Below are 26,976 nucleotides of genomic sequence, written 5' to 3' on the forward strand. Positions count from 1 at the left end.
TTGATTGGTACATTATGATAGATACATACCATCGGTACTATATATAACTTTGCAACTGCAGGGACTGATGCTGGCCACACTGGTTCTGATATGAGTACCTAGGTAGTTCATGGACTGGAAACCGTGAGTCTATCACTGATCTGAGATAGCGGGCAAATCATAAGATGACCGCAATTGGTATAATATTCACAGAAAAGTGATATGAAAGTGTTCCCTTGTACAGCTACTATATTGGATACACCAGGCTTTGAAGGAATTGGAAATATTTCCAAAAGCTTATAAGGATTTGCTGCCAGTTATTCAGCTCAATGGACTACTCATAATCAACTTTGTAACTTGAAGCAAATTATCTATCAATCGATAATAGATTCCTTGTATAACATTCTACTATCAATATCCACTCTTATTGATGATGAGATATTTCGTTAATACAATCCTTAGAATAACTTGACTAATTATATTATATCTAATTCCCTCAACTACAATTTAAATCATTTGATACTGGTTTGCACAGCATATAAAACAAATTTCTGTCTTACCATTTCACAACTTGACATTCTTTGTCCATTTATAACAACTTAAATCTATCAAACCTATATTTTCAATTATATCATTTACAGAAGTAAAAAGACCCAAGCCAATAGTAATATTGGAAATAATAGCATATTGAATTCTGCAAATCAATTTTGGTATATTCAAAACAATTTGAGATTTGCTAGTTTTGCTACTAGTAATCTTTCTTACGAGGTAGTCGAGTAGATCGATATTGTGAATCCTGGAAATTCATCGGCCAACAACTTCGACCTTTGGCCCTCTTATCAATGTGGTGGAAAACTAGTCCATTGCCATGGATTGACTAACGGAACTTTTGATCCTAGTGCTAGAGTATATTTCCATGATCATTGTTGGTACGGGAAGGATACGGCAGACGTAGCACCCACGAATATCGTAGGTCCTGTATATCTAAATGTATTCTATCTAAAGAGCTAGCTATATACTGAAAGTAGTAAGCCTTATAAAGACTTATTAAAAAAGTTAGTCTCTTTTGCATTTGCTTAGGGCTTTATTACAGTTGCTATATTACAGTGGTAATTGAATTGAAGTCATTCACTTCTTTTACACCATTATGTTATAAGGAATTTGGCCCTAATGGATACAAAAATTAATGACTTCTACCAGTTCTTCTTATGCCTGGTCTGGAGTAAGTTCACCCTGAGTTTTACTTACTTTATTTGCAAAACACTAACCTCTCATCTACGTAAATTGTAGAGAAACCTCTTTTACGTTGAATGCTCCCTGATTATCAAGCCGCTACTTCGTGTACTTTAGCTCACAGTACACTCTGTTACTCTGATGCCCGCCGTGACATTCTCCCGGCCGCGACGGCGCGGCATGAGTTGATAACGGTACTGTGCCTGACAGTATCATCGGAACTGAGTTAAATAACAACCCGACAGCCGCTAAATAGCGTCTCAGTTGTACGTTTCCCAACCACACGAGGTACAATGGAAAGGGCGAATGTGGAATATGAGTCAAAGCTTGAGCCCAATGAAGAGGTAGTATAGCGCGGAGGAAGCCACTTCTTTAATCTTTCGATTCTTAGTGTAATTATACAGAGTAAAAACTCAGCGACTTTTTTTGGGCTACCTTTGGCACAGCTTGTGATGGCGAAAATACCATATCAATGATTTAAATTGATCTCTCGGCCGGTCAGGCGTGTTTCATGCAGATGAATGGACGTAAGCTGAAGAAAAAAGGCGACAAAGGGGCATAGAGTCTAGATGGAGGTATAGAATGCTATCGAGGTCGAAGCGGTGAAGATATATTCTCGCAATTGTGGAGACAAGAAGCACGACGCCAGGGAAACAGAAATTGAAATGGACGGAAAAGAATCTATGGGGACGATTGAGGAATGCACTGAAAGGAATTATCAATTCAAGGACCAAACAAAAGATTTGACAAAAGAAAAAAACCCAGTAGAACTGCATTTACCAAAATTCGATCGCTTTAAATCTAGGCGATAATGTTCAAGAGATAGAAATTTTGCCAAATAAATTGGAGCAAATAGGTAATGTCCAATGTGATCATGAATAAATTCCCTACCAGGTATCATATCTCCCGATTTCCGTTTACGTTTAAACCCAACGGTCTGTTCGCGATTAGAATTCAAATGACAGCGGGTGCTCACCCACAATTACTGTTTAAGTCCCTTACTTCCCTTTTCCCAGTCAAGAGCACCAGGTCTGTGATACAAATTGTTCTGGATCGTTCTGTTCTCAACGAACGATTTGTTGCAAGGATCCCCGGTGATATCCAAAAAATCCAGAGCTTATGATCAATTTTTATACTTCATGGTCTTAACTACACATCATTAAATGAGTTCTGGGACACTTATAGAATATTCTTCTGTAAGACAAAGATGTTCTTGGTTGATCCTCACCCCTAGCTTATATGATGAGATCATCTTTATTGTTTTGTTATTCATCTACGCCGATAAATGTCCATTCGTGATTGAAAGAAAGATGGAAAAAATTGATGAGTTTGAATCAAGCTTCTTCTCCGCAAGCGCGTTTGTCGCAAATCGGGGGTAACACAAGTTGAAGAAGTTTCGGAAGTAGACTTCCGAACTAGGGGCTACCCCCCGCTTGGAGATGTCAGGGGCAAAATATGCTAACATTCGAAACTAGCAAGGCTCCCCAAGCTTAACAATCTTCATTGTTCAAACCAACAATTCCCTCATTTCGATATCCACTTTCTTCATCTCTTCAGTATGACTTCGGCATTCAATATCAGGTATATGACAGAATCGGGTGAGTTTTCTCCACTTTTTGGGTTGTGCGGTCGGTCGGCGGGGGGTGGTCTGTGGATGTGGGATATGAGATTCCGCGTATGAATCCGGCACACGATCTAAGTATGGATTAGAAAGCACAGAGCGTGTATATAGTTCTCCAATTTCTTATCGTCTTTACTTCAATGCAATTTTCACAAGATGGATATTGGAAAACTACCGACTACATCCTATTGAGGCTCACCGCCGAAAGTGGGCTGGATAAATGCAATGAGATCGCAACTCGAGATCCCGCATAATTTTGATTGTAAAAATCCCTATTCGTCTTTCTCTACTTTCTTTACCAATTTCTTTTCCTTCTGCAAGTCCTTGTTCTGTGTTTGTGCAAGATCCTTTAATTTCCACGCCACGGAATCACAAGGCATCTTCACATCTAGTCATCGGCATCTGATCCCTCTCCAAGTATCTCAAAATGCTATTCAGGCCAATCACTCTTTTTTTCGGTGCTGCAGTGGCTTTGAAAATCCGAGGAAATAGAAACGGCAGTACAGTTCTGACTACCATCAATTATGGTGCATTTACCCCAACTGCAACATACTCTGTCGCCCAACAACTAGGATTTTTTGCGGCTTATGATTTGGATGTCGTTTACACTCAAGTCCCCAACTCTACATATGCTTACGCACAAACACTCAACGGCGCTTTTGATGTCTTGACCGGAACCATCGACAATGCCGTTAATTTGCGTTTGAACTCAGGCAAAGAACTCACAGTTCTGGGTCAATTAGATGAAGGTCCTGACTTGGTTCTTGCTTCCGTTCCAAATATTACATCGGTCGAAGATTTGAAGGGGAAGCCACTGATTGTCGATTCACCGGTTAGTGGATATGCATACCTTTTACAAAAAGTATTGAGCGAATATGGTCTTTACTTATCCAATGGCGATTACTACTTCATGGTACATTCTCTTTACTCGTATTTGTGAAATGACAGCTAAACCTGCGAACCTAGACCGTTGGAGGTACACCTCTCAGATATGCCGACTTAGTTGCTGGGGTCCTTCCCAACGGAACAGAAGTGTACGCAACAATGCTCTTATATCCATTTACAGCCGAAGGAAAAGTTCTCGACGCCTCCGAGAAGCCTAACATTCTCGCGACGGTTAGCGAGTTTGTTAATCCTGTCTCTTCCTCTGCTTTCACCACCAGTCAAGCCGCACTTTCAGATCCTACTCAAGTCGATAAATTGACTCGATTCATTAGCGCTATGTACGCCGCCAATCTATATCTTCTCAACTCTACCAACCAAGCTTGTACTACAAGCGCCATTGCAACTCAACTTGGCGTCACAGCCGAAGTTGCTGCGCTTGAATACACATCAGCAACATCATCGAGCTCTGGAGAAATAAGTGTTGGAAGTAACTTCACTGTTAGCTCTACAGGTCTTATCAATGTAATTGACGTTAGACAAGAGTTTGGGGGGTTCAGCAGTTTATCATCGTCGTACGATTTCATGGATGCTATCGCTCCGGGAACTGGAAAATTGATTGATTACACCATTAGAGATGCGGCAGTTGCAGCGCTGAAGACGCGGCTCTTAGAAACAATTTGTTAAATTGATACAGAGAGATAATCAAGTAACAGAATTATTGGAGGCCGTGTTGTGGTAATATAAACGTAATATATCATGTACGTTGTTCATTCATCTTATAGACACTTAAATTTAAATCTGGTAACTAGGAAGGCTTCCGAACCGTGAGATGAAGCTTGATTTAATGCGTGTCTTGACATGAATGATATCTTTCCCATGTGAGTATTTTATTGATTATAGGATCACCTCGAAGCTGAAAATACTTTACGTTTTGGGTTTCATCCCCAGAAATCAACAGTCCACATTCAATGTCAATATAATAAAGTTTCCCCATCATCTTTGCTACCCAATGATAGGCAATCTCGGTTGCTGATCGTCTACTGAAGTGATCATTTCAAAAGTATATGTGATTGAAAAATACAAATTTCAATATTCAATCGCGGGTGACTGCGTAAGAGGGAAATTAGCACATTGAGCCACGCATGCCAGAGCCACCCAAGCCCCTTTCATTTCTATTCAAACTCCTTCTCAATTCTTCTTCATATTTTCCCCAGTTCCTACCACCTCCCAGGTAATTCGCATTCTAGAAGTAACTTGCCGGGATAATCCCGCTTGATAGTCCCTGCCTTGCTGTGTCTTATTTTTCATCGGACCCACCACTTGATACTAATTAGTCTAACACTTCCAAGCGAGCTTGTGAGAAGAAGTTTATTTAACCAAGCTTTACCGAGAGGAAATGCCACGTTTTCCACTAGAGCCTAGAATTACCTGCGGCACTTGTCTCACAAGTGTCCATGGACGGGGACGCATAGGCATGGGTATTAACTAGCAGGTAGTAAATTACTTTAACGTTTTTCATTGCGAGATCCCAATCGGGGGGGGGAGGGGGGGGGGGTTTCCTTTCATTAAACCCTACACGATTCCAACGCAAAGGAAGACAAATTTAATAAAGTATCCAAGAGAAATTAAGATGCTTCAGAGTGCCGGCCATCGGATACTCATACGGATTGAAAATACTGGGAGCAAGAGATCCCACTATTGTAAAGCGGATTGGAAGCACTTACTTGGCAAACAAGGAGTGCAAGCAAGCCTTGGAAGGGTAGATCAAGCTTTAATCTTCAAGCGCAAATGATTGATTCGGATGACGCTTGAGGAGGCTTTTGAAGATACTCTGTATACTCCGTAAGATGTTGACTTTTGCCCCGGGGTATGTTTGAGGGGGTAGTGTGGATATAGGTATGCGTAGAATTCATTATGCAGGTACTCATGTGGATGGGTAGGTTATTGCAGTAGTTTGTAAAGTGACAAACCGGGCCTCTTTAGTTGATGTATGAGTTTCTTATTCGTAATCATCTGGCTTTCCTTTCTCTTGTACCTATTTTTTAATGTAAAATTTCGTAGCAGGTTTTCGATCGAAGTAGGCATAGAAAGACAGCCCTTTTAGGTGCTGTACTGTGAGTATCAAACTGCCTGGACTACCTTGCGGGTGCCCTTTTATCATTATTCTCTCATACGTTCGTCTTTTGCTTGTTCATCGTTTTTCCAGAGAAAAGGCATCTCGGCACAGTCAGAATTTGTCAAATCATGCCTCCCACTGATCTGACTAGTCCCTCAACGAAACTTGTCTCAAATCTTCAATTTCATCTCTATAACCTAATAGCTAGAGATGCAATTGACGATGGAATCCCAAACCCTAGGGGAAGAAACCTCGCGAATTTGGCGATTGCCTTTGCGTGTTTAAGTTTCTTTTTTGTCGGCGCGAGGTTAGGGACGAGGGTATTTTTGCAGAAGTTGGAGATAGATGATTGGTTCATTGTGCCAGCATTGGTATGTACAAATTTCTGCTCTTCGTTGCTTTGAAAACGGAGAGGTATGGCATAACTCTTTTACAACCGTTTTAGCTCGCGACTACCAGGAGATATCAACTGCGCGAAGTGGAAATAATTACAGAACCTAATTGTGTACAGCTAATGGCGCTTGCCATGGCAGTGACGTTCAACATGGAAGCCAAAAATGGTTTCGGTCTGCATACTTCGGTATAGATTTATCCCTGAATCTGCCATAGTTTTCATAATTAACATCCCTTAGCAAGTATCCAAAGAGCATAAGATCGAGGCTTTTAAAGTTAGTTCAAATTCTTCCCTCGAGCTTCCATTCCCAATTCTTCCAGCAACAACTAATACTCTTAAGTGGTTCTTCGCTGCTCAACTTTTGTACAAAATTGCTTCATGCTTCACGAAAATCAGTATCTGTCTTTTTTACCTACGGATATTTCCCTCGAAGAATTTCAGAATCGCAACTTTTGTTACCATCGGAATAGTCGTTGTATACAGCATTGCAGCAGTCAGTGCCACCATTTGGTCATGCAAGTAAGTAATGGTCTCTTCTTGTCTGACACTAATCTTGTGACATGGTCTCTAATCAAACTGTGTAGTCCGATCGAGAAATCGTGGAATAAAGCTCTTCCTGGTTCGTGTATACAAATTGGAAATGTTTGGTATAGCACTTCTGTAATGGCAATAGTAACTGATTTGATAATTATCGTCTTACCGATATATCAAATTCGACGTCTCCAACTTCCGTTGAGTCAAAAATTTGGATTGATCTTGATGTTTAGTCTAGGGTTTTTGTTAGTACTCAGCACTTTCGCAGCTAAATTGCCTACCGTGCACCATTAAACTAATGGGTTCAATAGTGTCATTGCATGCACCGTTGTTAGAATGGCCACAGTGGGACCGGCCATTACTGCGACAGACACAATGTATTATCAAGCGACGTCAAACTCATGGACTTTCCTCGAAGTCAATGTTTCCATAATTTGCGCGTCTCTACCCATCTTGAAAGCTCCGATAGTAAAGTTCTGTCCCTGGTTGATGCGAAACAAAACGACAACGTCAGCATATGGCGTGGACTTCTCGAAAGATAATTATGGAACTAAGAACGCACTCCCAAGTCATGATGGCAGTGCAAGGGATAGTAGGATCAAGGGTATCACTGGGAAGAAGTCAACGAATGCGCCTAGGGATAGTGATGAAGAGTTTATCTTGGAGGAGATGGGAACGAGGGTGAGAAAAACGACAGAGTTTGACGTTAGCTATGAGACGAGGAGTATTAAAGTTGTTGGAGGTAGGACAAGTACATTGAAAACGTAATATCTGTGGTATAATTGGTACTTTTTGTATTTTCTATTTCTACTTCACTTCGTGAAGGCGACATTGTGTAGGGTGGGAATCTGGAAGAACTGTATAATGTCTGTCTGCATGCGGACATGGGATTTCGAATCCTGGACTCTGGACACTCTTTCTCCGGGATCGTTGTGTGATGAAGATGGAGAATCAAGATCAAAAACATTAAAAATATACCAGCAAACAGAGAATGAAGAATATATCAATTTTTTGCCCGTATTTTGTAAAGAAAAGAATCGGGGAAAACCAAATGTAAGAGAAAAGTTAGTTTAGCTGATCCCGTGATTGATCCCGTGATTGATGGTTTAAGTTGATTGTGTGTTCTAAAAAAAATTCCAACCAGAAGATTTTTCTCAAGATTGAATTCATTATTAACACTGTCGATCAATGATTGCATCATATGTCTCCTTCTAGCTAAAGGTAACGGGTAGTTCTTTGCTTGCTTCTGCTAGTGTCGTGTTTCCAAACCAACCTTGGATATGTGATCTATGGGCCCGTTCAGCCAAGACCACAAAGACAGACAGACCCATCAACCAAAACTTCAATCCTGGACTTTGAGGAACTTCGACCTACCTAGCCGTGCTAGCTTGAGCTTAGGTATGAATAACACATACTCGAGTATAATACCAATTAAGGGGCCAGAATATGTTCAAGTATCCAATATCATGACAGCAGAGTTCAAGTAGAGTCGCATGTGAGTAGGATTGAAGATTAATCAGCTGCCAGCGCACGGTTATCTCTCCGTCTTTTCATACGTCAGTGTCGGAAGGGTCTCGGTGCAATTATGTATTTTGGTGGTTTTTCTTTCTTCTTTTCTTAATCTGCTTGAATTAGGAGGTTGAGAGTAGGTCGATACCACGATCGTTTTGTGGCAGATACATACATGAGGATGACGAAAAGTTGTCGATGTCTCTAGCTACTTTCACACAACTAATGTAACCTTATCCGGATTGAGAATATTAAGTTCTCCATCAAAAATTCTCATCGCAGCTTGCATTTTCTTACGGTGAAAAGGAGCTTTCTATCATTAGTATCGCAACATATTGGCACATCGGTTTAGGTCGAAAAAATCTTGCAATATGTCAACTCAACGTCCCAATCGAAATAGTGAAAACATTCGAACTTATTCCACAAGTGCCCTCGAAGGACAAACGGACAATACCTTCAAAGATAGCAATGGAACTCCCCATTCTACAAACGAGAAGTTGACAATTGCCAACAATGGCAAAATCACATTTCGAGAGAGGATTCATCATTTTACATGGGCGTGGTTTACTCTTACTATGAGTACTGGAGGAATCGCTCTATTGCTCGCGAATACACCACACAAATTCAATGGTCTAATCATCTTGGGGGACATCGTTTTCATTTTGGATTTATGTCTTTTCATTCTCTTGTGTTCTGGGATTTCGGCACGATTTATATTATATCCCAAGGCATTTTCTGCCTCATTGCAAGATGCTACCGAATCTCTCTTCTTCCCAACATTTTGGATTTCATTGTTGAGTATCATTGCAAACACGCAATTATATGGCGTTCCCCGTTGTGGTCAATGGCTTATCACCACTCTCCGAGTCATATTCTGGATCTACACGGCCCTTGCATTCTTTTGTGCTGTCGGTCAATATTGCTACCTTTTTGCTGCCAAACAACAAACGCTCCAGTCCATGACTCCCGCCTGGATTCTTCCCATCTTCCCTGTTATGCTTTGCGGAACTCTCGCATCCGTTACAACAGGGTCTCAAACTCCCGAACATGCACTTCCCATGCTGGTCGCTGGAATCTCGTTTCAAGGATTGGGGATTCTTGTCGCGGTCTTTATGTATGGACCTTATATTGGACGATTGATGACCAATGGATTGCCAGAACCCAATACGAGACCGGGAATGTTCATTGCAGTTGGACCACCAAGTTTCACTGGGTTAGCATTGTTGGGCATGAGTGAGAACTTTTCTAAAATATACCCGGCATATACTACTATATCATCTATCACGAACCCAGATATCATTGCCGATATATTCCGAATTATTGCAGTCTCTGCTGCAGTATTCTTATGGGCTACAGCATTTTGGTTCTTTTGCATTTCCGTAGTGTCTGTTTTGGCGGGCGCAAAAGATATGAGTTTCCACCTTGTGTGGTACGCTTTCGTTTTTCCAAATGTGGGATTCACTATTGTTATCATTAATATCGGGAAGGCATTCAAAAGTGAGGGCGTGCTTTGGGTTGGGAGCGGGCTAACAATTATTCTTGTAATTGTCTGGTTGCTGGTCTTTGCGGCGCATATTAGAGCTGTGGTTTTAAAGCAAGTTCTATGGCCTGGTAAGGATGAGGATAAGGGAGAGAGAAATGAGTGAGGTGGTATAGATGTAATGTGGATTACTAGAGCCTGGACATGTTACCATGGCGAAGGGACTATGGTCGTTAGGAATTGGCAGGAGTTTGAATCACATATGGTTGATGGGCCGAGATTAAAACAACACGGCTATTCATTCTATATGCATCAAACTATTCAAACCTCATTCGTCCTATATCGCCGGTCTTCGCACAACGGTTCACCCTTTTCAATTACCTTGAAGTGGGCGTAGACCGACAGTCAGTTCAAAAAGAGCTTGGAGATCACGGATTTCATTAGGACTCAATTCCCCTAAACGTGATAAAATCTCTCTCGGCGAATTTTCAACACTCCGAATACTTTGCTCTTGCACCACTGGAGTGGGAAACCCAGGCTCGCCACTTTCATCCCAATCATTTCTTGGATCTGGAAATAGTTGTGGCTCGCTTTTCTGCCGGGAATTATCTGGCGGAAGCGTCATAGATTGTGATGACCTATGGCAACTGCATCGGAAATAAGCTTTCATTTCGACATGTCCTGGAATGTTGTTTTCGAGCAAATCAATTCGTTCATGAAGTTTATGTATTTCGGTCACTAGATCAATTTCGTCATTGGAGCTGTTGTTAAATTCATTCCGAGGTGGGTAGTTGGGGTCATTAGATGAGGAGCAAGATGGCGACGGCGGTACATTTCCCCCCTCATCATTCTGACTGATGTGATGATCTTTTCAACGCTGATCCGTACATATTGGGAGTAGGAGATAGACATCATCTTGAATCTGGTTCTGTGAAAGCCGTTCATCAATCATATCTCTGGCGCCATTTGGAATGAGCATAGGAATGTGTGTTCTTGAAGTATCATCATCAATCACTGATTCTTCGTCACACGCTTTAGGATAATTGTATAAACCATCTTGATTCTTCTCCCGAACACAAGATCGTACACTTCGTGCCGCATAAATGTTGCCAGGATGCGAGGATACTTGTGGTTCGGGACAGTACTTGAAGTAAGTGTACGAACTACCTGGATTTGGCAATTCAAAACAAGAGCCTATACGTCGAGGAAGACAAACTTGGCTGGGTTGAGATAATCTGGATGGGCCGGAGCATGGCTGTAGATCTTCTTAGAGAGACGAGTTCGTGTCATTTAGTTCGTAGGGAGCTCCTTGACGGAAGGCTTTTTCTCTAGCGGACATTATTGGTATTGGCTGGATTGAAGGAGGTTCCTTGGTCTTCTTGTGCACTTGTCGATGTGATGCAGAAAGTGCGTGGGTGGATAATCGCGGAATAAAGACGGACAGATGGTTTATATAGAAAGATGAATACTTACAGACATAGAGTAACATTGATATTGATAATTGCTATATTCGATCACTCACTTCATGACTTGATTGACTCCTCTGCTCCATCACACGTCGATTGAGTCATCTATCGCCAAAAGCGCAACGAACAAACGATTGGCCAACAATGAAATGTGTCTCGACGTTACATCATGATAGACACTTTCATAAAAAGGGAGTACAGCAACAGCCAGCCACGTTCCAAGGCTGAATCTGTACGATCCAAGCCAGCCACCTGAATGATACTAACACGTTAGGATGACCACTTAACTTATGCAGGCAATGTGTATGGCGAGGAACTAATAATGCGGTGTAGCATCAACGCATGACATAGATTGGGTACAAATAAAAAAGACGTAGGAGAAACCGTGAGGTCGAATAGATATGAATCTCTTATGCGGCACGGGCAAGTGATAGCCAATGAATATTGCTTTTCCCATTTCCCCTTAGGAGACACCAACCAACATGAGTCAAGATGTAGGGTTGGAGATGTTGAGAATTTGGGTAAAAATTGAAAGGGGAAAGGAAAAGGGGGGAGGAGAAAAAGGAGCGAAGTGTTGGTATATAAGAGACTCATATAATAAAGTAAAGTCCCCCTCAAGAATGAAGTGTATCTACTAGGAATGCGTGTTCTGTTTCAGTTATCATATAACCTTTCAAAGGCGTAATAGTGTTGAAAAGTTACGCAATTCTCCTTTAAAAACATTATCCAATTACCCGTTTGAATTGTGTGATTGACTTGAATTGGATTGAATTAGAGTCGAATACAGTCATATAATTCTTTCCCAAGATGGGTTCTCTCATTGCAACCTCCCTCTTCACGATTGACGCGAAGAACGACAGAAACGTGAACTCAACATCAAATCTAATGTGTGAGAAGGACGCGCATATCCCATCGAGACAGAAGCAAAGCATTGAAGGTGTGCCGACGAATAAAAATCCGTGCCAGTACAAGAATACAAATCAGTACTATCGATACTTTGATCCTGATATTGATATCGATTTGGATTTGGAGAAGTGGAATTGTTGCGCGAGGATGAATTCAATAATGGACAGCCCCAAGGAGAGTGGGCGTGTTGGTGAGAGCGAGAGTGAGAGTGAGAGTGATATTGATATTCAACAGCAACGTGAAGCAACTGAAGCTTGGGAAAAGGAAGAAGAGAGCGATGTTGAAATTCATGGTGAGTTGATTATTTTTCTATACTTGCTGTTTTCTTCCTCTCGTTTCTTTTTCATAAACATTCACCATATATATCATATTCGCACCACAAACATTTGGTTTTTGGTTTGTGGTCGGGGTGAAATTCGGGCTGAGGTCGGTCAGTCGGTCGGTCGGTCGGTCGGTCTCTATGCTCGTCAACAACCTTGACCTAGCAATCGTTCAATTCTTCTGCTTACTTCACCCCCTTCCCCTCCAATCATCAACTAAAAGATGACCTCAATCTTTGGTTCAAGAAACGCAAATACTCTTTCTTCAGCTTCAGCGTCAGCTTCAGCTACCTCTTCACAAACAGACCACTCTATCTCGCCAACGACTAACAATCCTCTAGCTAGCACCGAAGACGATAATTATCAAATTGACTCATTGTCCCACGATCCTAGCCAGCGCACCAGTTCTGAAGATGACCTCGACCCCTCGTCTCCCCAGCTTCTTCACCACCTCGAAAACGATTCCTCGATCCTCACACTTGCTGTAGGTGCAAAATTTATTTATGCCGGTACCCAAGATGGAGAAATAGTCGTTTGGTCTCTCGCGTCCTACGAGCTTGTTTCGCGCATCCAAGCACACACCCGCAGTGTATTATCCCTATTCCTATCCGCAAATGGCAAACTTTTGTTCTCATCTGCTGGTGATGCCATTGTCAATGCATGGTGTCCCACCACTTTAGTCCGCAAATACCACATTTACAGTACCTACGATGTCGGCGATGTATTTTCTGTAGCCTATTCCTCGCAATTCGAAACGGTGTATCTGGGAGCTCAGAACACGAGTATACAATGGGTCAGTCTGAGGGATTCCGCGACGAGACCTACACCAAATCCAGAACGTCACCCAGATAGGAGGAATCATCGATTTTTTGATAGTGTGCAACATGGAGGGACAAGTACACCAAGACCGAGGCCGGCTGGAAGAGCCGCTGCGGACCAGGGAGATATTTTGGAGATTGATAAGGCCCATATGAAACAATATGCTCACTTTGGATATGTCTATTGTATGCTCATGGTTCGAGGAGTCTGCAGGCAGGTCGATGCGGATGAGGATATGCTGATTTCGGGTGGAGGGGACGGCACGATTAAATTGTGGAAATTGAGCAAGGACGAAGACGAGGGAATTAAGGAGATTGAAAAACTAGGTGAAGACGATGCGGAAAGCGTTCTGAGCTTGGCGGTCGATGGAAGTTTTCTCTATAGTAGCAAATTAGAGGGAGTAATTGAGTTGTGGGATTTGGATACGAGACAGAAGTTGAGAGTTATCAGAGCAAATAGAGGGGATGTTATGACTTTACAGATGGGATGGGGATATCTCTGGAGTGGTGGAAGTACCGGACATGCTAGAGTAAGTTTGTTGTTCCTGTTTCCTGTGCAGCAGCATTATGCATGGCTAACATTTTGCAGAAATACAGCACGGTACAATACGGTCAATACAAGACTTCTTCAAACTTCAGTCAAAAGTATCAGTGTGTTAAACGATGGAAAGCTCACGGAGGTAGAATTTTAGCTTCCGCAGTTGCTACTCATCGTGGTCAACAACTTTACATAACTGGTGCGAACGATTGTTCGGTTTCGATATGGGACGTTACTGGGTGTGATACAGGCACATATCCAAAACGCGAGTCACTTCAGGATGACCAACTCATCAAGTCATTGCAAGATTTTGTGGCTTTCAAGACTATTTCCGCACGACCTGACCATGCCGAGGATTGTCGACGCGGTGCTACCTTTTTAAGAACATTGTTTAAGAAGCATGGAGCTGTTACCGAGATGTTAACAACTGAAGCTCATCACAACCCAATTGTGTACGCCAAGTTCAAAGGAAATCCGGAGACTGCTGGAAAGAGGAAGAAGATCTTATTCTATGGACATTACGATGTTGTTCCTGCGGATGACAAGCAGAAGAAATGGATTATTGATCCTTTTCAGATGAAGGGGGTAAATGGATACCTCTATGGAAGAGGAGTCAGTGACAATAAGGGTCCAATTATGGCTGCTCTCTATGGAGTTGTTGATTTGGTTCATGAAAAGGCATTAGATTCTGATGTTACATTTTTGATTGAGGGAGAAGAAGAGAGTGGATCAAGAGGTTTCAAGGATGCTGTGAGGAAGTATAAGGATTTGATTGGGGATGTTGATTATATCATTCTTGCCAATAGTTATTGGCTCGATGATGAAGTACCCTGCTTAACATATGGCCTCAGGGGTGTTCTTCATGCTACTGTTAAAGTCAATAGCAAACATCCTGATGTCCATAGTGGAGTTGATGGAAGTTTTATGATGGATGAGCCACTTTTTGATTTGACAGCTATTCTTGCAAAGCTAAAGGGACTTCATAACAGGATTCAAATTCCTGGGTTTTATGATGAAATTCTTCCACTCACACCAGCTGAAGAAGCCCGTTACGACGATATCGTATCGACCCTCCTCCGTCGCAATCCAGAACTCGGACCGGCGAATACTTTGAAGCAATCCATTATGGCTAGATGGAGAGAACCAAACTTGACAGTCCACCGCTATAAAGTTTCTGGGCCAGATGGTTCTCTGGTTTCGTCCCACGCGAGCGCAGCTATTTCCCTCCGTCTAGTTCCCAACCAGGAAGTCGACGATGTTATTAAGTCATTGACAAAATTTCTTCAAGATGCTTTCGCAAAGCTTGACACGCACAACAACCTCACAATTACTATTGACAACCAAGCAGATGCTTGGCTCGGTGATCCCGAAAATGAGATTTTTAGGACCTTGGAGGAGGCCATCATGGAGGTTTGGGGGCCGATTACGGACCATACGAGGAGAAGTAGTGTACAAGGTCCTAAATATGTTGAGAAAGAGAAGGAAAGCTCACCAACGAGCCCCATCAGCGCATCGCCAAGCCTTAAACCCACACCTGCAACAACTACGATTTTCACTGGTGGAAGTGATCATACGAGTTTAGCGGCTGCGCCGGTAGATCTTGCATCCTTATCACTAAACACAGAAGATGTTTCCAGTGGTCGCAACGAGAAAGAAAATGAGGGATACGGAGATGAAGGCAGTAAAGTGGTTAATAAAGGTAAAGAAGGAAAGGGATTAGGCGATGGAATTGTGAGAGGAATGGGGAGGAAGCCGCTTTATATCAGAGAAGGAGGTTCAATTCCAAGTATCCGATTCTTGGAAAAGGAGTTTGGAGCGCCAGCGGCGCACTTACCGTGTGGACAAGCGAGTGATAGTGCGCATTTAGGTAAGTCTTTTCCTTAATCTAGCCAGCTGTCTGGGGTTGGAAGATTTGATTGGGAAAGTTATAATCCTGAAGAATTTTGCTAATAATTATTGGAATGAACAGATAACGAAAGAATTAGGGTTAATAATCTGTATAATAGTCGGCTGATCTTCAGGAAGGTGTTCAGGGAGTTACCAAGGAAATAGTATGGTATTTGGTGGGCTGTATGAGACGAGAATATCATGAGGGCGTTCTGAAAGGAAGGTAAATCATATGCATGCATGAATGAGGTGGGTGTGAAGGGATTTTCATCACATCTCGAGGGTAGAAGGATTAGGTGAGTAGTTGGCTTAGCATTATAATGCAGTTCGAATGATACCAGCCTTGTTGGCGAATTTTGGGATTAAGTTTCAAAATGAGTTGACTGTGAAACATTAAAGCTATATACTGTGATCTTGGAAGAGGAGAAGGCTACCTGTGATCTCGAAATATCTATTTTATCAGCATAGCCCGGCTAAAACAGGTAAAAACTGTGGACATCAAACTGGAACGGACAGTTACTCACTCTATCGCCACTACAAGCTTCAAATGATTCCTAATTATCCAAGTTAACAACCCAATGCTCAATAATCAAATCACAGTCCGACCTATCAAAAATTTTGACCCAAGATACGCTTGATGGTCTCCAGACCTGGGTCTCTGTACTTGCTTTTCCACCCGAATGCTTATTTATTTCTGGCTTTAATGTAACCGGCAATGACAGTTGTGACCATATTGGCGGTGTTCCGCTTATCGTGATGGAGGGTAATTATGTGTTCAAGAGGTTGAATGGTCATTAGCTTGATTGATTTCAAGAGAATTGCGTTTGATCGTAGAAATGACACTTTCCTGTGTTTTGAAGCAATCTGGTTGGCTTTGCTGTAATATTAGAAGATCTGTCACCGTTGCTACTTATCTAGAAACATTATTATACGTGGCTCAAATTATCATGAGTTTCGATTCTATACTTTCTGAGAGCTGTGGCATTCTTTATTTGCAGGCCCATTCAACATTTTGATTTTATGAGAATACGCCAATCAAAGCAAGAATTGAGGCCATTCTTAAATAAAAGGTAGAGAAGAGTGCAGATTTCTTTTTTTCAACCTCGTGTATACAAAACTCACGAACAAAACATCATAAGTTAGTCCCGGTGAAGCCAATCCAGATGAATGCGGGGCTGATCAACGGGTCTTACACAGCACCATAATTGCATTTCACGTCGCAAAAATTTGCCCTCTAACAATTACTTCTTCACTTTTTTCTTTTATATAAAGGAGCATCTCATGCATCATCACTTAATCTCTGGAATTATTCAAATAATAAAAATTCAGACAGCCCCCAAGACATGTGAAAGTGACCATGATGAACGTTAGAAAACTCACTGAACAACAGATATGAGCTGATATTGATCTATGAAACTTTTATCCAAGACCAAAAGTTGATGGAATTATCATGAAGAAAGCGTGTGGATGACTGCTGACATTAGGGCAAAAGGGTAAAACTTTAAACAAACTACCAGAAGTTTTTATAGCTTGCCCTTCAAACTTCTGGAAACTATAAGGATATTTAATGTGTCACATTTACGGAGTAGACTCAGTAATTAATGGCACGCCTGCTTCTTTCTCTCCTTACCTAGACTTGGATGACAGTGCAAATTTCACTTCTCATTCTAACAATCCAGGAGGAATGACTTCATCAACGGGGAAGAACTCTAGTCAAGAGACTTCTCCTATCACTAGTACCTTAAATGGAAGATCATGCAGCCCATTCAACTCTCCTCGAGTACTTGCTTGTTTTAATTCAGCTTCCCATGCGGTTCAGGGTACTCACTCAGAGGCAAAACGTCCTACAAATTGGCTTCTTGAAATATGTGCCTATGAGGCACGAAATAATATCGAGGAAGTTGATCGATGGATTGAGGCAACTCGAGAGCTTGAGAGGAAAGGGAAAGATGCCACAGAATGGAAGGCGACTCTGGGAGAATTACTTGGAAAATTTGAAGCGGTCCATGGATTAATCATTGAATTGAAAGCAATGTTGGATGAGCTTCACGAAGCAAACATTCATGATGAGTCTCGTACATAGAAGATAAAGATAAATTACAAGCTTTAGAAGAAGGAAAGAACAGTGGCTTTGTCATCCGGGGGTGTGGATTTGGACCAGAGTCAGGTATTATTTGGCTCATGGATTTGCAGCTATATCTGCTAATTATGTCTGCCTTTACAAACATCCCACTGGGCAATTAATTAAGAAGAAGTGATGATTAACCAATGTTTCCGTCTTTTCATGGCGATTGACATTTGAAGCAAACTTGTACTTTCCAGTGATACAAGTATCGGTCCATCTCTTTCCGATGCATGAGAACACATTTTCCAGTTATCAGATCTGGCCATCAAGTTGGATCTAAGATGTTTCCATTGACTGATACGATTCCATACCCCAGTATCCCTTACACTAGCACCGAAAGCTGTTTACTGTGAAACCCATCCTCCCCACTCGAAACTTTTGCCAACACACATCGCATTGATTATGCAATGAAAGGCCCATGTCCGTCTATAGTAAATGAGAAGGAAGGAAGACATGTGGCGGATCACAGGATCTCTTTCTACTTGGCTCGATAGTGTAGAGCTCGCTCATTCCACTGCCATTGATTTAAAGGCATCGTGAAGTAAATTTGATGGTTTAGGTCATCTATGAGAGTAGGATTTTGGGGGTATCTGAAATTACAGAATGACATTAATACGCGTAGCTGGAAAGCGATGTCGAAAGTGATACACCTTCTCATCGTGTTAGGTAAGAACCGTTTCCAACTAAAACGCCAAGTCAAGCATCTCTAGGGAGAGAGAAATACATGCGTGTGTGCTACCCACAGTTCATGGTATGCTACTGGTAATCAAGTATAATATTAGAAACACAACCTTAGAAACACAAGAACAAAGCGACTTTGTTTGGCAACTGTCAATGCAAAGGGATGTCTGGAAAGAACTATTGATCAATCAAAAGAAGACCAACCGTCACGGAGTGTAGAGGAAAGCAAAAGTGTGTTTGTGGGTAATATTGGGCCATCGAAATTATTTCTATAATCTCATGTAGACAGCCCTCTGTAAGTCGTAAGGTTTATTTGTGGCGCTGAATAGCTTTATAAGTAATGATAATTAAGTGTTGTGGCTTCCTAGATGAAAAAAAAAAACATCGAGCTTTAGTTTCGCCGGTCCTCAGTGAAGGTTGCATTAAAATGAACCACTAGGACTGGTTGGCTGGTCTTGGAGATGTATCTAGCTTGGAAGACGAGAATAATCTTCAAAATTCGTGCAATTTATTGATAAAACTAGTCTCATGGACTAGCTCTGTCAAGCCTCATTTGGCATCAACCCAATCAGCGACCTCATACTCTTTTCCCTCACCTGTATAAATGTCCAAGCCATTGTACTGTCCAGGTCTCCATACTCTCATCACAGCTTTTCCATTTTCATTGATAGCCGCGCGGAACATACCTCCGCAGTTGTAATCAACAACGACATGACTCACTGCGTCCCTCTTCCGACCAAAGTTGTCAACCACAACCTGTAATTCAATTCCAATGATACCTCCTTCTCCTTCACCCGTCTTCTTCCATCGGTCTCCTGCAGATTTCACTAGATCTCCACCAGGACCAGTTATTTCTGTGATGGCGGCTTGAAGGGAAGTCTCAGGACGGTATCGAGCAATTGCCGATGCACTTCTTGCAGCTGCAAGGCGGAGGAAAGAATCACCATTTCCAGTACCAGACATAGCAGTGGCCCTGATATGTTTCCTGGACATCATAGCTTCATCTTCCATCGCTTCTTGATAAATCAGATTGTACGATCTTAAACTCAAGCCTGGGAAGCAATCTGACAGAATTCCTTTCAGCTGATCACCTAAGGCGATGATTGGCCGTTGGTTGTACATTCTTCGACGGATCTGTTGAAGCCGATGCAGATCCTCGTGCGCCGATGTATCCTCCCACTCCTCTGCCCAGAAACCAGCACCAAGCGTTGGCGTGTCCCCAATTCTCCCTGTCAATTTATTTGTCATGCCTCCAGTACTAGTACCTACACACAGCACCCCATCCGCATCAAGGCACACAGCACCACAAGTTCCTTGTGGTATAAATTCTTGGGCATCCCAGGATGCATTTCCATTCCTATCCTTCTCCTTTTTCAACCCCGATATATGTTCATCCCACCTTGCTTGTACAAAAAAGTATTTCTCATCTACAAGCTCCAATCCCCATTCTTTTGCCAATTTTTCAGCGGAATATTTGTGTAGTTGTGAATGTCCTTGTGCTCCGTGGCTTTGCATGAATGCGACCTCTTCAGCACTCATCGGCCCTCGATGTTCACCATTCCCACCCTCCAAGTCTTGCTCTCCTCGTATTAACATCTCGCGCGCGAGCTTAATTGGATTTTTGACGTGTTGTAATCCCATAAGTCCTACTCCCCTCTTCTTCTTCCCACTTGAAACCATTATGGATGCCTCTAGTTCATTAATTCCATCACGAGTGAAAACTGCACCGTGGCCACTGTTGAACAAAGGATTATCTTCCAATTGTGTAACTGCATAGGTGACAGCATCGAGAGCTGTGGTGGTAGAAGAAGACGTTTTATGAAGAGGAAAGGAGGATGGTGACGTGAGGAAATAGTGAGTGTTGGAAATGATGCGAAGGAGTGAGTCGTGATAGAGCTTATACTTCGCGGGTGGAAGGTTTGCGGGGAGAATATTACCTGCACCGCCGTGAATGATGATGCGGGGTGTTATCGATTGGGAGAAAACTGGTAAAGATTGTTTGTATTCCATTTTGTGTTCCATTTTGTGTTCCATGATGATTTGAGGTGATCTAGAATCTTTCTGCAAGCTGAAGAGTGACAGCGGTCAGTGAGGTCGACTAACCTGGGAGATAAAGAGGACGGACTGTGCTGCGTGCAATGAGATTATAATTAACAATACTCGGAGATCAATGTCAATATCAGTATCGATATCAATTTAAAATACGAACGCAAAACTAGGAAGAAGATATGTCTGATGTGAATTGAAGAGGCTGAGACTGTCGATATAGCATCGGATCAGTTGGATGGTGGATTGTTTATCGTGCTTATCGAAGAAGTGCACAGGGCTTGGCATTACGAGAAAGAGGTAGCGGAGCGATATATCACGTGCTTTGGCATCCTCGCCTTTGTCCACGTGATGTGCCAAATCAGCAACGAACGAAGTTCTCATGGATCCTACTCAATGCATTCCCATTTCATCGTCCAAAGGGCAGCTAGTTGCTCGGCACCTATGCTAAGAATACAGAAGCCCTCTCCTTCCGGCCAGTGCACCAAGCAGGAGCAGCCCTAAAGCCCATCCTAACGCCCACCCCCCTACCTGAAGAAGAAGAAGGAGAAGAAGAAAAAGACCATAACAGCTTGGAAAATAAATCCATTTGCTTTTACCAAGCTTTTCCCCATACATACGCATGCACAACAGATCCCAATCAATAATTTAGACCGCGGCCTGGACCATGTTTTGTTCCGTCAATATGACGCTCAATTCATGCAAGAGCGCAGGGGTTTTCTAGATAAGAACAGGTTTATCTTGGCTGTGGGTCCTTGAACAACTCCTGTTTGGTGCTGTGAGTCCAGGAACAAATCAAAACGGCTCATAAACTCTACAACGACTTTGTATTGGGTGTATAGCTCAGGATGAGAGAGAGATTAAATATGGAGATCATTACATTGCGAGGTGCATCATGATGCATCTATTGTGATGTAACAGTGAAACCCTGAGTGCAAAACCTCTTGAGGACGACCTGTCAAGCAAGTTTTATTTCATCGATATCAGGTTCTGTCAAAAGCAGCAAGATATAAAATGCCTTGATCATCCGCCCTTCTCTGCTGTCCCCTTTTTCATCATCAACACAGGACGCGCAGATTTCAACTTAAAACCTCAAATAATACGCAAGTGAGGCCTCCTTTTTGCTACTTATCTATGCCACTTCTCAACTTGTATTAACTTTTTCCTTAGATCACCTAAATCACCAATTACTTCAACCAATCATTATGGGTCTCGGAGAAGATATCAAGGAGTTCGGAGAGGGCGAGATGCAACAGCAAGGTGGAAACAACGGAAACGATAACGGCAACAACTTCAGCAATGGCATAAGCGATAGCACCAAAGACACCATGGCAGATTCCGGTATGTTCTCGTCCACCTACTCTGTCCTGATTAGTTCTGACATTCCATGACATAGCCGTCGACTCATTCGCGAGTAAAGAGGGAGTGCCTTCCCAATTGGACTCTGGAATTAATAACGTTGTCAATGATGAGGTCAACAAGTTCTAGATATCCATAGCTGTTGTTATGATTAATGTTGAATGAGCGTAAACATGGACTGGAGCATTATTTTGGATTGTATACTATTACCACTCTTATTGAATTTGAATAATTAGTTTTCCCAAGTCACTTCTATCTTGATTGACACATTTTTGAAGTCTCTACCGATATCTTCTTAAATATTATGAATTCAATTGAAGTCCAGTGCCAAGGTGGCCAAGAGATAGCCGAAAAAGCTTGTTATCAAAACTAGTACTTTCCGAGCTTCTTTTCCAAACTATGAAGCGCTTCTTTCTATCTTATTAGTGTTCATTTACACATGGTATCTGCATTGCAGAGTTACGTGCTTACTATCTATCCTACAAGAACGGATTAACAGTAAAATACTACAAACATTTACTATTCTAGGAATAGTAATTGTTTAAATTCTTTATTATTTTATTCAGTGTAATGTTTTGTATATTGTAACACAAATAAGTTCTTTCATGTAACGTAGTTTATTATCGAATCGCCAATATCATCGGGTTGCCACTTTTTATATTATTCAATCACTTTAATTTTAATATACAATATTTCAACAAATTATTATAGAAACTTTATTAAAAGAAATCTAAATCATTTTAATTATTTAAATTATTTATAAATCTAAAAATCTATTGATTATTAAAGTTGTAAAATTCTATATAATATTTTGATTTATATTATACAATAGAATTAATGGTTAAAATAATTAAATAGAAATTTAAACGAATTGTTATAAAATTATAGAATTAGAAAAAGAAATAATTGTTTAATATATATTTGATATAGATTTAAGAGGATTTTTATTTAAATTAAAGAATATAGAAAATATAATGAATTATATTTTTGAATCGAAAAATGGGAAATGTATTGGAAAGTTTTGAATGTATCAATTTGTAAAATATCGAATTGAATTAAAAATATATTTTAATTATATTTATAATTTTCAAAAAGCTTTTTATAAAGATTTTAAGTTTATTGAAAAGTGGTTTCAATTGATTATAAATATATAAATGAAATATAGTATTTTGAATAGAGATTTTTATAATTTCAATAAAATAGGTTTTATAATAGGGATTATATATACAGTAATGATTATTATTAGTTTTAAAAGATATAGCAGAAGTAAATCAGTATAATTAGGTAATCGAGAATGGGCTATAATAATAATATGTGGAAATGGAGAGGGTGAAATTATTCTTCTATTTCTAGTGGTTCAAGGATAGGTTCATCTTTTTAATTGGTATATTGAAACCGATCTTCCTGTGGAATAGGCTATTAAATTTATATCGAATGGATAGACAAATAATAAGATAGATTTAGAATAATTGAAACACTTCAATAAGCATATCAAGAATTGAAGAAAGAGTAAATATCGAATATTGATATTAGATGAATACAAAAGCTACAAATCCATAGCTTTTCAAACATATTGTAAAGAGAACGATATTATATATTTATATTTATTATTGCATTCAAATTATTTAACTCAATTATTTAATATTAGCTATTTTAATAATCTGAAATATTTATATAATAATCAAATTAATGAATTATCACGGGAATAGCTACGTCACTTGGTATCACTGTGGTAGGGAATAATAATAATAAGTAGTAATATGCTAGATTGACTTGAGGATTGATCAGAAGGATCAAGCCTCATATATATACCTAGAATAGGCGATGGGATCACCTGAATTGGTAGTTGTGATCTCCTTGTAGATTGTGGATATGATCACTATGAGCGGAGCTCTTAGTGATTAATTTGATAAGAGTGTATACGTCTACAAGGGAGATCGTAGTGATCAATATAACTTTGCAAGAAGTGTGCGAAGTTACAGTCACGTGAGATCCACGTGGTATTACGCGGGATATAGGTTTTTTCCGTGACACACCCCCCAGATCAGCCAAATCCGGTTGATCTGCATTTTTATAGATAAACAAACGAAAATCCTCTTGGCGACAGCTGAGCTGCGATTGGTGGTAAACGGGTCTAGGTGGGTAATCGAATTGATTTCCCCTGCCTGTCCTGCGAGTACACAAACAAAGAGGAGAAAATGATATAATGTCGTAAAGAAAATTTTGCTGAATGAGCTGTGGCACACACGGATACGTGCGCGTTTGTATGTAGATCCTCAGTTGAGTGATCTGATGTCTCGGAGACTTGCTGGTAGGATTGATCCCGTCGATTTTGAGAGTGATCAAACGCGTTAATCATGGGTGTCGATTCGAGAGATTATCGCGCACGGTGTTTGTGGCGGTGGTAGGCCTAAATGACCCACTTCAAGGATGAAAAGTTTTTCACTCTGGTAATTGGTGAATGAGGTGATAAGAATGGGTTGGTTTCCACTTGATTAGTCCTGATTTTGAGTAGCTTCAATCAGTTTTTTCCTTATGCCTTCCCCAATTAGAGATTCTGATTCTGAGCGAATCATTCTTCCTCCTCTGCGTGAGTATTCGTCTGCTTTGAGTAGTCTCTCTCAATTGTATCTGACGACGACAGTTGATCATATTAAATCTTTCCGCGGGGTTGATTCTTCTCGTTGTTTCACTCCTGTTAATCCTTTGCCCAAGACTCCTACACGGAGTGGTACGGTTGCAGGCCCTTCGAGTGGTCCTTGTGATTCTCGTGTAGTTCCTGTTGCTCGTCGAGCGCATTCTCCTCGTTCTGAGAGTAGAAAGTCGGCCAAACTTGCTCCTAGCTTTGGGTTGTTTGCGGAGTCTAGTGCTCGGTTGGAGAGAGTGAGAGATGCTCGAAGCGTGATGCCCCTTCATAACGAAGAGAACAATCAGACTGTAATCACTGCTGCGGATCGTGAGGATCCTTTTTGTTCGCCTGATTCGAGGGATATGAGGGAGTTTCCTCCTGATGGAAACAGTTCATCTCCTTCGTCGGATGATTCTTCGTCTTCTTCCTCCTCCCATTTTCCTTCCCCTCGTCCTAAGTCGAAAAGGATGAAAGTTGTTCCCAAGGTTGCATCGAGGAGAAAAGGTCGTTCGAAGACTGTTTCTCGTGATCCAGTGAACAAGGGTGTCCAGAATGAGGTGCCTTGTACTGAGTGTGTTCGATCTCTTTTGTCTGGTCGCCACGAGGATCACGGGAAGTGTTTCAGGAGAAAAAGTGGTGGCTCAGCTCGGTGTTGGAAGTGTAATACTCACGAGTGTTCAGCTCTCCCTGTCTTTTTGCGATCATTGGCTGTTCGATTGGTAGAGCTTTGGGACCCCGAACATGTGTCGATCCCTGGGAAAGTAAGTGACAGAGATTTTATTGATTACTTACTGAGTTTTGAGAGCTAATGCATCTTTTTAGAAAACAATTCCTAATAAGAAATCGGCTCGTGTTGCGATGTCAGTTATGTTGGCGATGGAAAAAGAGGATAAGGAGTTTATCGATCTTGACTCTCTCTCATCATCAACACAGAGTGTTTCTCCTGTCCGGTCCGTATTGTCTCCTTCTGCTAAGAAGAAGTCATTACCTCCCTCTCCGACTAGGAAGCGGAAATCTACTCCGACCCCTCAGTCTCCTGTTGCGAAGCGTGCGAAGAGTGGCAAGGTGGTTTCGTCGGCTAGTCCTAGTTCTAGGACTAGATCCAAGTCTGTTCAGCCTGATCTAGGTCCTGCAGGTGCCAAAGGAAAAGGGAAGCAGGTGACATTTTCTATGGATGATGATAGTGATCTAGATGAGGAGTATCATTCAGTTGGTAAGGATGATATTGTTGATTCTAGTGACGATCTGATCGAGAAAAAGAAGCAGTTGGATATGTTGGCACTTGAGATTGAGTACGCTACAAAGAAGCGAGCTCTTGAAGGAAAATATGTCATATAAATCCCGTTTAATTTGCTTGATCATTATGATCATTCTTCAATATGGTGTGAATATAACTTTGCAAACTTTTTGCGAAGTTATGTCTGTCGCGATTTATCTGCTTTCCTTGATCCTCATGCTCACGTCTTGGAGATTTAGAAGTGCTATGAAGTGGCCGAACTTTTGTCGTGATAGGTTCTTGGTTAAACCATCTGCCGCCATTTCAGCTGTTGGAAGATATGTGAGATAGAAGTTCCCTTTTGCATATTCTTGTCTTAACCACATATTCTGGATATCAACATGTCTTAGTTTTGTAGTGATTCTTTCGTTTTCTCCTACCACTAATCTAATTGATTGTTGATTATCGCAGAATATAGTGACTGGTTGCTTAACAACAAGATTGATTTCTTTGAGGAATCTGAGAGTTGCTAGTGTTTCTTTTGATGTGCGTTCGACTCCTAGCAATTCTGCTTCAGTGGTTGATGTTGTTACGGTGTCTTGTCGTGATGCTTTCCACACTACTGGTCCTCCGAACAGAGAAATGATATATCCTTGTGATGATCGGCGAGAGTCTTGATCATCGGCAAATGATGCGTCTGAAAATGACAGGAGTTGAGGGATTTGATCGTTGCTATATTCTATAGCATGATACCTTGTATTCCAAAGGTATTGAATGCAGTGATCAACTGCTTTCATATGATCCGGAGATGGGTTTGTGAGGTAATGGCTGAGTTGTGATGCTGCGAATGCGGCGTCTGGTCTCACAGTGATTGCTGTGTACAGCACTGATCCTACCTTTTCTTGATAGGTCCGTACGTAAGTAGTGGTAGCTTTACCGTCGAATTTGACAAATTCGATGAGTGGTAGCGGTGTACATGCATTTCCTTTATCGAGCTCGAATTTCTTCGCTATCTTTTCGATATAGGTATCGTGAGCAAGCCATAACTTCCCCATTTCCCGATCGCGTAGTATGCGGATACCCAGGAACCATTCAGTATCGCCTAATTCTCTGAGTTCATAGGCAGCTTTGATCCCAGAGATGATTTGATCGGCTGATGTCGAATCCTTCTTGTGATATATGATTTGAATGTCATCGACAAAGAATAAGACTAATACGGTCTGATCCGGGTTGG

General features: G+C 41.3%; 6 protein-coding genes across 8 annotated transcripts; 5 read left to right on the top strand and 1 right to left on the bottom strand.

The window, feature by feature from the left end:
• Positions 1-3,036: 3,036 nt before the first annotated feature.
• On the top strand, positions 3,037-4,503 carry BCIN_16g00010 (hypothetical protein). Its single transcript, XM_001545876.2, has 2 exons — positions 3,037-3,746; positions 3,800-4,503. The coding sequence occupies exons 1-2, from the start codon at positions 3,261-3,263 to the stop codon at positions 4,400-4,402; spliced, it is 1,089 nt and encodes a 362-aa protein (XP_001545926.1). The 5' UTR covers positions 3,037-3,260; the 3' UTR covers positions 4,403-4,503.
• A 941-nt stretch (positions 4,504-5,444) lies between these two features.
• On the top strand, positions 5,445-7,795 carry BCIN_16g00020 (hypothetical protein). The gene is made up of 2 exons (XM_024697757.1): positions 5,445-7,007; positions 7,074-7,795. The coding sequence occupies exons 1-2, from the start codon at positions 6,607-6,609 to the stop codon at positions 7,528-7,530; spliced, it is 858 nt and encodes a 285-aa protein (XP_024553573.1). The 5' UTR covers positions 5,445-6,606; the 3' UTR covers positions 7,531-7,795.
• Positions 7,796-8,397: 602 nt separating this feature from the next.
• On the top strand, positions 8,398-11,239 carry BCIN_16g00030 (hypothetical protein). Its single transcript, XM_001545878.2, has one exon. It carries the CDS (start codon positions 8,643-8,645, stop codon positions 9,915-9,917), a length of 1,275 nt encoding a protein of 424 aa, XP_001545928.1. The 5' UTR covers positions 8,398-8,642; the 3' UTR covers positions 9,918-11,239.
• A 600-nt stretch (positions 11,240-11,839) lies between these two features.
• Positions 11,840-16,298, top strand: BCIN_16g00040 (hypothetical protein). 2 transcript variants are annotated; one of them, XM_024697759.1, is made up of 4 exons: positions 11,840-12,415; positions 12,785-13,791; positions 13,851-15,666; positions 15,769-16,298. In XM_024697759.1, exons 1-4 carry the CDS (start codon positions 12,025-12,027, stop codon positions 15,849-15,851), a joined length of 3,297 nt encoding a protein of 1,098 aa, XP_024553574.1. In that variant the 5' UTR covers positions 11,840-12,024; the 3' UTR covers positions 15,852-16,298. The 2 variants fall into 2 exon arrangements, with proteins under 2 accessions (XP_024553574.1, XP_024553575.1); XM_024697758.1 differs by lacking the exon at positions 11,840-12,415 and having other exon boundaries at positions 12,547-13,791.
• Positions 16,299-18,706: 2,408 nt separating this feature from the next.
• On the bottom strand, positions 18,707-20,765 carry BCIN_16g00050 (hypothetical protein). Of its 2 annotated transcripts, XM_024697760.1 has the most exons (2): positions 20,618-20,765; positions 18,707-20,560 (listed from the first exon to the last, which is right to left on the bottom strand). In XM_024697760.1, exon 2 carries the CDS (start codon positions 20,524-20,526, stop codon positions 19,042-19,044), a length of 1,485 nt encoding a protein of 494 aa, XP_024553576.1. In that variant the 5' UTR covers positions 20,527-20,560; positions 20,618-20,765; the 3' UTR covers positions 18,707-19,041. The 2 variants fall into 2 exon arrangements, with proteins under 2 accessions (XP_024553576.1, XP_001545935.2); XM_001545885.2 differs by having other exon boundaries at positions 18,707-20,765.
• A 620-nt stretch (positions 20,766-21,385) lies between these two features.
• Positions 21,386-22,146, top strand: BCIN_16g00060 (hypothetical protein). The gene is made up of 3 exons (XM_024697761.1): positions 21,386-21,645; positions 21,709-21,879; positions 21,935-22,146. The coding sequence occupies exons 2-3, from the start codon at positions 21,744-21,746 to the stop codon at positions 22,024-22,026; spliced, it is 228 nt and encodes a 75-aa protein (XP_024553577.1). The 5' UTR covers positions 21,386-21,645; positions 21,709-21,743; the 3' UTR covers positions 22,027-22,146.
• The last annotated feature ends 4,830 nt before the right edge of the window (positions 22,147-26,976 follow it).

The sequence above is a fragment of the Botrytis cinerea genome, chromosome 16 (genome assembly GCF_000143535.2).
Source record: "Botrytis cinerea B05.10 chromosome 16, complete sequence".
Classification (NCBI taxonomy): Eukaryota; Fungi; Ascomycota; class Leotiomycetes; order Helotiales; family Sclerotiniaceae; genus Botrytis; species Botrytis cinerea.

Coding starts and splice junctions, on each gene's coding strand:
- BCIN_16g00020 (XM_024697757.1), top strand. CDS start 6,607: ATGCTTCACGAAAATCAGTATCTGTCTTTTTTACCTACGGATATTTCC. Junction 7,008..7,073: donor ATGTTTAGTCTAGGGTTTTT/GTTAGTACTCAG, acceptor TGGGTTCAATAG/TGTCATTGCATGCACCGTTG.
- BCIN_16g00040 (XM_024697759.1), top strand. CDS start 12,025: ATGGGTTCTCTCATTGCAACCTCCCTCTTCACGATTGACGCGAAGAAC. Junction 13,792..13,850: donor GAAGTACCGGACATGCTAGA/GTAAGTTTGTTG, acceptor AACATTTTGCAG/AAATACAGCACGGTACAATA. Junction 15,667..15,768: donor GAGTGATAGTGCGCATTTAG/GTAAGTCTTTTC, acceptor TGGAATGAACAG/ATAACGAAAGAATTAGGGTT.
- BCIN_16g00050 (XM_024697760.1), bottom strand. CDS start 20,526: ATGGAACACAAAATGGAACACAAAATGGAATACAAACAATCTTTACCA.
- BCIN_16g00030 (XM_001545878.2), top strand. CDS start 8,643: ATGTCAACTCAACGTCCCAATCGAAATAGTGAAAACATTCGAACTTAT.
- BCIN_16g00010 (XM_001545876.2), top strand. CDS start 3,261: ATGCTATTCAGGCCAATCACTCTTTTTTTCGGTGCTGCAGTGGCTTTG. Junction 3,747..3,799: donor ATGGCGATTACTACTTCATG/GTACATTCTCTT, acceptor CTGCGAACCTAG/ACCGTTGGAGGTACACCTCT.
- BCIN_16g00060 (XM_024697761.1), top strand. CDS start 21,744: ATGGGTCTCGGAGAAGATATCAAGGAGTTCGGAGAGGGCGAGATGCAA. Junction 21,880..21,934: donor AGACACCATGGCAGATTCCG/GTATGTTCTCGT, acceptor TCCATGACATAG/CCGTCGACTCATTCGCGAGT.